Source organism: Citrus clementina, unplaced genomic scaffold, assembly GCF_000493195.1.
Source record: "Citrus clementina cultivar Clemenules unplaced genomic scaffold, Citrus_clementina_v1.0 scaffold_2, whole genome shotgun sequence".
In the NCBI taxonomy this organism is placed as follows: domain Eukaryota; kingdom Viridiplantae; phylum Streptophyta; class Magnoliopsida; order Sapindales; family Rutaceae; genus Citrus; species Citrus x clementina.
Genome location: NW_006262688.1, coordinates 32,740,927 through 32,751,588, shown reverse-complemented (window position 1 = coordinate 32,751,588; position 10,662 = coordinate 32,740,927). Strand labels below are relative to the sequence as shown.

Sequence of the window (10,662 nt, the reverse complement as noted above, 5' to 3'; positions counted from 1 at the left end):
GTAAAGTAATTTACTAATTTTTCCATAAGAGATCTTTTAATTTATTAAAGTAAAATCATACTAAAAGACAAGAAAAACACAAACTCTAATGCAATATATTCTATCATGTAGTGTATTAAAATGTAGGGAGCCTCTAAGTTACCCTTAACATTTACCTAAAATGTATATATATTTTTCTTTTAGTTTGTTCCTTTTTAAACTAAAGCGGTTAGTTTGTAATGAGCAATCATGTTCTTTATTTAAAATGCAGATCACAATAGGTGTCAATGGACTCAAATCTAATGGCTCATTGTTTTTTCATTTTAAAATTTGCACATGATAGGGCATATGCAGATTTTATGAGATAATGGCTTTAATTGGGAATCCTTAGTTTAATTAGTATATGGGATTCCTCATTAGAACCTAATTGTCTATATAATTATATATAAGAGATCTCTCACTTTATTAAAAGTAAGAGATAAGTTAGAAAATAAGACACACATACCTTTCAATGTAATATATTTTATTTTGTTATATATTGTAATATATATTCTTATTATCTTTTAAGAGATCTTTTACTTCAAAAAAGTATGACATCCCTATACGTGTGTAGTTATAATTGATCTGGTTTATAATCTTGGATGTGAAAGTTATTACACCAAATGGTGTAATAACATAATAGAATTACATTATTGCAACATATGCTGTAATAGTTTTTCTTTCTATAAAAAATGAAAAGAATTAAGCACTAAGTCAAAAGTTTTCTAAATAGGAGACCTATAGGATAAATTTTTAAAATGAAAATAAATTGGTTCCTTGTAAAATTGTCGAGCACAAGGGAAAAGAAAGAAAACTTCTAACATGCTCAATCAATTTGATAATAAAATGGCGTTTGATTGTATAATGTTAGCTAATATTCAAACAAACACATAGTCGGTACAATTTACATTGTCTAATTAAGGAGGGAAAGAGCTGGAGCTCAAAACTGGAAGTCGGAATCATCCCATTGAAGTACTGCGGACTCTGAATTCTGATCCCTTCTCATCTTATCCTTCAAAAACCAGTCGCAAATCCTACCAGCATTCAGTTCCTCAATCGAACATCCTTCTTGCTCTGCTATCACTCTGAGTAGATTCAAAGATGATATCTGCATTTGCAGCAACAAGCACATACATTATACATAACATTAGATGTTATTTTAGACTGTAAATTCGGTTTTTTTCTTTTTTATATATAAATTAAATGGAAAGAGATACCGTTAAACGGCATAGAAATCGTTCGTGAGTGCGGAGACCAGATACTTCTACTAAGCCAGCTTCTTCAAGAGACAAGAAACTTCGCTTTTCTGTCTTCTTCTCTCCTTCTCCTTTTCCACTACATCCTCTTTCTGTCAATTTTCTTTTGTTACACAACTTGTTTACTTGGCCAAAGCTTGTTTGAGTTATTGTTACTGTCTGAAGCTTCGAGGGGCTGAAGATGAATGGTGATTGATGGTGGCTCTTAAAGGGTCTGAGAGAAGTCATACTACTTCTGTTACAGTCTAGTGTTATTTATTTATTAATTTCTTTTGTTTTTGAAATTTAAGTAGAAACTAGATAGAAGATGAGAAGAAAAACGAAAAGCTTATCGGTTCTGGTTGATTGCTGAATTTATGTGGTGGAGACTGGAGATCGAGGTAGAGCTTTTGGACGGGCTTGTAGCCCAGTTTAATAATTGGGTTGGGCCAGTGGATTATTTTTCTCTTATCTAGTTCTGATTTGAAGTATAAGGTTGCAGCAAAATATAAACACGAGGCATAATTGCAGCAAACCATTTTTTTGAACTCATTCTTTCTATTTATTTTTATTTAATTTAAAATGACTCTTAGATCTGAACACAGACGAGAGTGTTAAATTTGAAATCCTCAGTAAGAGAAATACCTCGAATGAGATTCAACTTTGCCCAAAAGGCCAAAACTCTAGCAGTGTTTAGTTGCGAATATCAGCAACTTTCCTCTTTAACAAATAGCAAACACGATCGTATTTAAATCTACAATCGTATTTAAATCTTCTTCAAAAAAAATCTACAATCGCACCGGAGGCGAACCTTACTGCTCGACACAAATATAAAACAGTAATGATAATTAGTCTCCTTTATTTGCAAAGATGACATGTATACACACACACACACACACACACACACACACATAACTAGGGTTATACATACAAAAACGTGTTACAAGTTCTCTTGGACTGGCGTTACAAAATCACTTTGTTATGCTTCGACGCCGCGCGAGCTGCTGCTGCTAGCAACAATGAAACATCAATTGGGACCCCAACAGCTCAAGTACATGACAGTGCGAAGAGACTCCTCTGCCTGCCTAAGCTTCTCGCTTCTGGCAGACTTGAAAGCAGTGGAATCAGCAGCAGCGGAGAAACACCTTGCCTGCTTTGAAGAAGAAGAGCAAGCTGAAGCTGAATCTTTCAAAGACTTGAACGCTGAGTCGCCCTTCGATGCTTGGTCTCTCACCACCTGCATCACCCTCATTCCCGCTTGGTAACACAGCCTGCTTGTGTACCTCAAGCTCATCCAAAATCAATTACACACCAATTTTCAGATATACACAGATCAATTGCTAGACTGAAAACTAAACCCTTGTGATCAAGCTTCAATATTTTGAGAGGTTGAGGATAATCAAGTGTTGTTCTATCATATATAATAGTAAAGCCAAAAGCCCATGTATTTTTTAAATCAACCGGCTATCAAAGATGATTTTATTGCTTCTTCAGCGGGAAAAGCTAAGAAAACTGGGGGCCGCTGGGGTCTTTATCCTGTGGGTCGATGCCACGTGTGAGTCTCCTGGGCGTTTAGGATTTGGATAAGCAGATAAGGACAATTTCGATGTCTTGCTTGCGTAGGCTTGTCGGAAGCTTCCGTCTTTCTAATTCTCCGTTTATCGTTCGGTTAATTTGATTTCTTAAGATATTTTCAGCAGATGGACGTTGACTAAGAGGCGGCTCTTTTTTTTTCACTTAATGATTTAATTGATTTAATTTTAATCAGTTAAAGTATTAAATTTATTTAATTTAATGAAATTTTTTAGTCATTAAGTATTAAGTTACTAAGTTAATTTTTTTAACTTTTCACTTAATTTAAAAAATCTTAATGATATCATTAAAAAATATTCTCTAAAATATTTCTATCTAATTCATTAATTTTCATCCTAATCTAAAATAAAACTTAATAATTAACATTATTACCCATTTCTATATAACTTATGATAATACATAGTGGTAAATTATTTTTTTTATCTTTTTATTTTCTTTAAATTAGCATTATTTATCTTCATAATTTTTTATGAATATTTTTTTTATATAAAAACATCACAAACTATAATAAAATTGTTTAACATATATAATATAGAATATTAAAGAGTTTTATTTAATTGAATATGATTTATGTTATGATAATCCATTATCTTATTTATATTATTTGAGATGTTTATTATTTGTTTAACATTTATAATTTGTGAGGGTATAAATATAAAAATATTAGTTTTCAGATTTTTTGAGTTAAAAAAATAAATAACTTAATATTTATTTTTAGCTATTCATAAAAAAAATAAACATATAATTCAGATTTAGACATTCAATTCTATTTAGAATTTAAACGAATTTAGGTGTATCAAGATTTCAGATAAAAAACAAATGCCACCTAAAAATCTACTTAGTATCCAGGCAATGTAGGTTAAAATCATAATTATTGTAAAAAAAAGATTGTGAAATAAAAGTTGATTGGTTATGGTAAATATAATTATGAATAGTAATTTTGACAAAAATAAAAATACTATAAAATTTTTATTATTTAATTATGATATAAATTCAACTTAATTTTCAAATTATGATCATTGTTGTTTAGTAAAATACTTTAATTTTGTTACACATGTCCAACCATAATATCAAATAAGGCTTAAAATATTTATTCTAGTACCTGTTTGATATGATTTATCTAATGGTCATCAGTATTTATTTAATCTTACATACTCTTTTCAAATTTTTTGTTGTTGTTGTTTGGTTATTTTTTTAATAGAGTTTTGAAGATTAAATAAGTTATTTTACCTCTACTAGCAAAAGTTTAAATCCTAGATTTTTGTAAACAAAGTTTAATTTTGTTAACATTAAAATATCTAAAATATTCTTTACTTATTTGATAATTCTATTTCATTTTTTTCATAACACGCCTTTAAAAAAACTTGCTAATTAAATTAATTTTATAATTTTTAATAAAAACTCTCAATATCATCCAAACTTTTTTTTTTTTTTTGAAATCACTATGAACAAAAGATTTATTTGAAAAACTATATCCAATGAACATGTGAATAGCAATGCGAACCTCTTATTGTTTACTTTTAAATATTTGTATTTATTTTATGTAATATAGGTACCTTACATGAAGATGCTCTCCGGATTTTTGGTTGAGCCGCATTTGCTAGTAATGGATTGAGTTAAATTGACTCTTAAGTTTTATTTAGTTTTTGCGCAAATTTTTATTTTCTTTAATAATAATGATTAAGATGCCAACATCTCAACTTGAGTCTCAATTGTTATATGGTATTTATCTTTTGAATAGTGAATTTTATGGCTAATAAATTTAATGTGTTCTATCATTTGTAAATGAATACCACATCATAAGAGATTTATGATGCGTTTACTAAATTGAAATCAGAACGTGCTCGAATCAAAATGAGCAGGAATGAGAATAAGCTATAATGAGAACGAGGAATGAAAATCAAAATAAGTTATTACTTAAACTATAGAAACTAGAATCACAATAAACTACATTGCCATTAATATGTTTACTTTGTGTTGGAATCAGAATCGGAATAAGTTAGATTGTAACAAACTACTAAAAAGTACTTAATGAACTATTGTCATAATTATTATTTTGTATTTTAATTATTGTGATTATTTATTCAAAAATTATTATTATTATTAATTATTGTTAATAATATATTAATTAATTTAAAGTTTTTTTATCATTACCAACAACAACTACTAGTACTAACATTAATAATAATAATCATCATCATCATCATCGAAAATTCAAAATATATAAATTGATTAGAATAATTATATTAATTAATTATAATAATATATTAATTAATCAATTATACTAATATATTAGTTAATTATAATAATTTTTTAACTGAGGATAAAATTTGTATTTTTAATTTTTGTGGGGGCAAATTGATGAATCTTGGGAATTGGAGATTGGTTTCCCATTCTCCATTTCCAAATTTAGGTGGCCACCATGATTTCAATTTCGATTATGATTCTTACCTTCATTTTGTAAAGTAAATGTCATCAATGATTTCAATACTAGATTTTAATTCTACAATCCAAAAAATATACACACCAATAAGTATTTAAATTGAGAGTCAATTATAAGGATCTTGGCATTACTTTTTAAAAAAAAAAAAAAAATTCTCTTGAGTTGGAGTGTACTCAGAGTATAAGGTGGCCCAAAACAGTTCCAGTTAGTTAAGCCCAACTAGTGTTAGGAACCGTTTGAAGTCCACTTTTCGGCGCTTCGGTCTTCTCTCCAAGTCCCAACGGACTTTTTATCACTCAACTGTTTCGCACAGTTTCGCCATTTCATGCCACACAGCTCCCCTCACAATCATCACTGTAAATTCCAGTTCATCAACCTCCTGATTCTCCATGGTTCTCCTACAGTACACTCGCCATTTCTCCACCCTTCGATTCTTTTGCCTCCATCCTTCTTCCCCTACGCCTCTCCGCAGACGATCCTTCACCGTCAGGTCTCTTCACTTGCCTCTCCAATTAAAAATTCAAACCTCTTCTAGCCCTTCATTTTCAGCAGTCGATTTTACTTCAAAATTACTCTCTCTCTCTCTCTCTTTAATTGCTGAGTTTTCAGGTCGACGAGTCTTCCATTTCCAAAACATAAAGCGACATATCACAGAGAGCTGGAAGCAGCAGTGGACGTCGTTGACAGAGCTTGTCGTCTTTGCATTGACGTAATTTGCCTTAGCTTCACTTAATCTTTTCTTGTGCTTGTTTAATGTTTAGTTCCAGAGGCAATGTTGAAAATAGAAGAGATTATTATTAGTTTTTCAATAACATAATCTGTAGCGTACGGCCTTTCTTATATGTTTATTCGTTACAATTGCTAGGTTAAGAAATCTCCATTCTCTGGTGAAGGTCGGGTTCTTGACAAGAATGACCAAACTCCAGTCACCGTCGCAGATTTTGGGGTGCAGGCTCTAGTCAGCTTGGGTAATTTACAACATTTTTCTTTATATAGTTTGTTTATGAACATCTCAAGTAGAAGCGTGAAACAACCAAAAGTTTAGTAGCTAGATGAGAATGTGCTTCGTTTCATAATTTTTCATACTTGGCAAAATTAATTCAGAGTTGAAGAAAATACTTTGATGACAAGCACGCATAATAATAATAATAATAATAATAATAATCAGATTTTGGCAAAAATTTATCAGAACTTGCTAAAATAGTGGTTCTTCTATTCTGGCCTTCTTCTTCTTCTTATTATTATTATTATTATGGTCTACAAAATTTTCCAAAGCTTATCTTATGTTACTTTTGTGCTCTTGGTGACAGAGCTAAGCAAATTATTCCCCTCTATTCCCTTGGTGGCTGAAGAGGACTCTGCCATTTTACTATCAAATAATCTGGTGGATTCTGTGGCGAGTGCAGTAGCTGATAACGCAACCTCTGGCTTTGGTGATGAACCATTGACACATTCTGATGTACTGGAAGCAATTGACAGAGGGGGAAAGGATGCTGTTGTCTTTTGTACGAAGCCAGCCACGTACTGGGTAGGTCTATGTAAACTTTTTAGTAGAAGCGGATTCTTTGATTCATAAACTTCTTTCTCTTGGCTTATATATCAATTGATACATGAAGGCATAAACCAATGATAAATTCTGCATGCTCTAGTTCATGTAAATAAACAGAGCAATTATTTGTTATAAGGGAGGACTTCTGAATGTACTCTACTCTATAACTGTGGCCTTATGGCTTGTTATCTGATATTACAAGTATGCTTTGATTGTTTCGATTAGCATTCGCAGTTGAATTTGTATTTTGTCAACTTTAATCAAGTCCATAATTTCAAACCAGGTACTGGATCCAATTGATGGCACGCGAGGGTTTCTAAGAGGGAGTGAGGCCTTATATGTGGTATGCCTTATTTTCTTCTTATAGCTAATTTGCTTAATTCTTTGTATTTTTAAGATTGCTTAGTGTGGTAAAATATATGCTGAGTTAAGTCTGTTTAGAGAAGAGAAGAAGGTGTTCTGTATTTGCTAAATTTCCTTTGAATTAGCTAGTCAGTTGACCTGCATCCATGTTTTAACAGAGCACTGAGATAGTTGATTTGGCATGATTAATGTTCCCAGTCAAAATTTACTGCTTTTGGAAGTAAAAATGTAAAATCACAATGAAGCAGTTTTCCGCGGAACAACCTCAATGGCATCTATCTTTTAAATTGCTATTGCATTGAAATTTAGTTGAATTTTGGATGATCTTTATTCTGGGACTTTCTTCTTTGTAAAAGTTCTTACCCCATAATTTTAGGTAGGTTTGGCTCTTGTCGTTGAGGGAGAGATTGTTTTAGGAGTTATGGGCTGCCCTAACTGGCTGGAAGATAAGCCCTGTACATCCACTACAAGTATGCAGGAATATGAGGGCAACCAAGCTGGATCAGGGATCATCATGGTTTCTCATGTTGGCTGTGGAACATGGACGAAGAAGTTGTCAAGTATACAAGATACTAAAACACTTGATTATTGGACCAGATGCTCTGTTGATAGGTGTTGTTTAGTACATAAAGCAAGTTTTTGTATTCCAGACAGTCAAACATGGGAATCATTGCCTCTATCAGCTTTGTTCAATGCAAAAAATGATGCAGATAATATTGGGGATGAAGAAATTCTTCTTGTGCCCACATGTTGTGGCAGGTTTGGTGTTACTCATATCAATAGAATAAATCAATTTGCTTCTACTTGAGTTTCTAATTGATTTTGTGTTCAAAGGCAGTGGTCACTGGCTTTTGATCACTAATTGTAGTTTTTCAAGAGAAGCAATGTGCTTTAAATACACTGATACACATGCATGTACCGTGTGCACTTTGCCTACCAGCACATGCTAGAGAAAATTACTACTAAAATTTTTGGACTTTTTTTTTCTCCCTTGATTTTCTATTAGAAGATTTTCGGTCGTAGTTTTTGTTTGTTTCATAATAATTAAGCTGTCTAAGCCGTAAGCAACGCCTATGACTTAAGAGTTAAGAGACATCAACCTGACAACTGGCTTCAAACTGCAAAAAGCAGCTGTAAGGGTAGGATATGGTGATTTATTAAGCGGAACTATATGTATGATATCGCTTTACATTACATAGGATATGGTGATTTCTTAAGCACACTTGTTAGTGGAACTACAAGTATGATATTGCTTTATGTAGGATATGGTGATTTCCGATTCCCGTTTGTGTTTTAAAATCTCTCCAATAATCAGGATTATTTAATGGTCTATGTTTTTACTTAACCTTCTTCATGACACCTGCATGATACAGTTAATATTATTTCTATGCAGTTTGTGCAAGTATTTGATGGTGGCTACAGGTAGGGCATCAGTTTTCATTCTTCGAGCAAGAGCTCAAACCATTATAAAGGTATTGTGTTGTTTTCTAGTTGCATGATTGATAGATATTGTAGTAGCTTGGGCTTATTTCTGCTATTATTTATGATGTAGGCTTGGGATCATGCCGTTGGCATAATATGTGTTCATGAAGCAGGAGGAAAGGTTTGTGTTTCATTGGTTCTTTTGGAAGCTGCATGATGTTTCATTTGTACACTAGATTCAGTTACATCATTTATTCTGAAATGTATTTATGCTGCTGGGTTGCACCGTGAGAATAGAAACTAATGTCAACCAATTAAACTGATTAAAACTCAAGTTCTTTATATCTGTAGCACTAATTATGCAGTAACCATGCCTTCATAGATAATGTGTCAGAGAAGGGGTGAAAAAATAATAAAAATGGATACCCACGCTTCTTTTTGTAGTTACAGAAAATTTGGCTTCTGACTGATCATTATGGTAAATGATGTTGGTTTTCCTTTCTGATATTTCCGTAATTTCTTGTCTTTTACATTAGTGCAAGTGTTCTAACCTCCATAAACATATATTAAGCACTCATTCATATAAAAGAATAAGATTTTCAACTCTTATATTGTAATCATAGTATTCATTAATTTATTTTTCCAATTAAAATCTGAAAGATTTTCTTCAACCAGGTTACTGACTGGAGAGGAAGTCCAATTGATCTTGATGCTGATCAAGCGGAACGGAGAGCCATATTTCCTTCAGGTGGCGTTCTTGTGACTAACGACAACTTACATCATCAGATCGTGGAGATGATCTCTTCATGTTCATCAATTTTTTGATGGTAGATGCTGCCAATCTACGTGTTCTGTGTAAGTGACCAAAAAAGAAAGTTGTTTTAGGTTTTAGGCGATTCTACAATTCTTAAAATGACACAAGATCGCACGAAATATGTACTGTATAAAAGCTAAAGTGAAGCCATTCGATTATTTCATTGGGATTGATCTTCATCTTCATTCAATTTGTAATAATGGATAAAGGCCAATACCATTTGATATATCTACCTTCTGGATTCGAGTATTACATTTTCTGGAATAGCATTTACCGAGTTCTTTTTTTTTTTTTTTTTTTTCATTTTTTCAAAGTGCTTGGTTTATGCTTAGGAATGGGATGTAGCGACTAAAAGGGAATTTTGTTCTCAGTCATAATATGCTTTCATCTAGACCAACAGAATATTTTTATTTTTTCAAAGTGTTTGGGGAGTTCTAGGGGAACTGAAAAGGAATTATACCTCCAACAATGCCTTAATAATAATTAGAAGCCCAATTGGTCGTCATGCTCAAATCTGGCCCATGCATATTCTTGCAAATGACAGTTTATATTTTGCATTATTTGCCCAAAGAAAGCACCCTTGGTCTTGAGATGAATTGAACTTCTGCATGATTCGATTGGAAAAAAAAATCAGTGTTAAATAAGATATTTTATTTTTAAACGGGATAGCCGTACAATCAGCCAAATATTTGTACATTTCTTTACCTTATTACGAAAGGCAACTAACGAGAGCACGCCACGAGCTGTCTTTATATCGATTGGGCACCTGGCCGGATAATTGGCAAAGTCAACTTTCGTCTTCGATCAATTAGCTTGAGGCACGCTTTGCTTCTCGTGAATCTGGATTCATCGTTTGATCATCACTCCAAGAACATCCGCCATCCAGCGTTCCCCACGTGTCCAGGATTTTAGAACCCCAACCTCCCCCACCTGATCTAGTGAAAGTTCTCGACTTCTTTCTCGTAAAATATCAGGTGTTTCTGATCTTCTTTACAAAAGTACATATAATTGCACACCAATATAGACTGCGTAGTAATTAACAAAAACTCTAATAATAACAAGAGTTGATTAATTAGTAGTAAACTCATTAAAGTATGTGCAAGGTAAGCTTCTATTGGAAAGAATGGCACTGCGACACGATATCCAAAAATAGCATTAATAATATGTGATCATAGTTAAACAAATGCGCCCCCCCCCCCCCCCCACTCAACCATTCGAAACGATT

General features: G+C 32.5%; 2 protein-coding genes and 1 long non-coding RNA gene across 3 annotated transcripts; 1 reads left to right on the top strand and 2 right to left on the bottom strand.

The window, feature by feature from the left end:
- Positions 1-903: 903 nt before the first annotated feature.
- LOC18052157 lies at positions 904-2,278 on the bottom strand. Its single transcript, XM_006449138.2, has 2 exons — positions 1,236-2,278; positions 904-1,126 (listed from the first exon to the last, which is right to left on the bottom strand). Exons 1-2 carry the CDS (start codon positions 1,500-1,502, stop codon positions 959-961), a joined length of 435 nt encoding a protein of 144 aa, XP_006449201.1. The 5' UTR covers positions 1,503-2,278; the 3' UTR covers positions 904-958.
- A 3,299-nt stretch (positions 2,279-5,577) lies between these two features.
- LOC18052155 (putative PAP-specific phosphatase, mitochondrial) lies at positions 5,578-9,658 on the top strand. The gene is made up of 9 exons (XM_006449135.2): positions 5,578-5,779; positions 5,899-5,998; positions 6,155-6,257; positions 6,600-6,817; positions 7,122-7,181; positions 7,578-7,960; positions 8,595-8,673; positions 8,754-8,804; positions 9,299-9,658. The coding sequence occupies exons 1-9, from the start codon at positions 5,679-5,681 to the stop codon at positions 9,446-9,448; spliced, it is 1,245 nt and encodes a 414-aa protein (XP_006449198.1). The 5' UTR covers positions 5,578-5,678; the 3' UTR covers positions 9,449-9,658.
- Positions 9,387-10,592, bottom strand: LOC112101204. Its single transcript, XR_002907312.1, has 3 exons — positions 10,143-10,592; positions 9,898-10,041; positions 9,387-9,474 (listed from the first exon to the last, which is right to left on the bottom strand). It is a non-coding gene; the product is annotated as an uncharacterized LOC112101204 (long non-coding RNA).
- Between the last annotated feature and the right edge of the window lie 70 nt (positions 10,593-10,662).

Excerpts from the sequence above, each read along its gene's own strand:
- LOC18052155 (XM_006449135.2), top strand. The coding sequence starts at position 5,679 with ATGGTTCTCCTACAGTACACTCGCCATTTCTCCACCCTTCGATTCTTT. Across the intron at positions 6,258-6,599 it reads GCAGGCTCTAGTCAGCTTGG|AGCTAAGCAAATTATTCCCC; the intron begins GTAATTTACAAC and ends TCTTGGTGACAG. Across the intron at positions 8,674-8,753 it reads GAGCTCAAACCATTATAAAG|GCTTGGGATCATGCCGTTGG; the intron begins GTATTGTGTTGT and ends TTTATGATGTAG.
- LOC18052157 (XM_006449138.2), bottom strand. The coding sequence starts at position 1,502 with ATGACTTCTCTCAGACCCTTTAAGAGCCACCATCAATCACCATTCATC. Across the intron at positions 1,127-1,235 it reads GATTTCTATGCCGTTTAACG|ATATCATCTTTGAATCTACT; the intron begins GTATCTCTTTCC and ends CTGCAAATGCAG.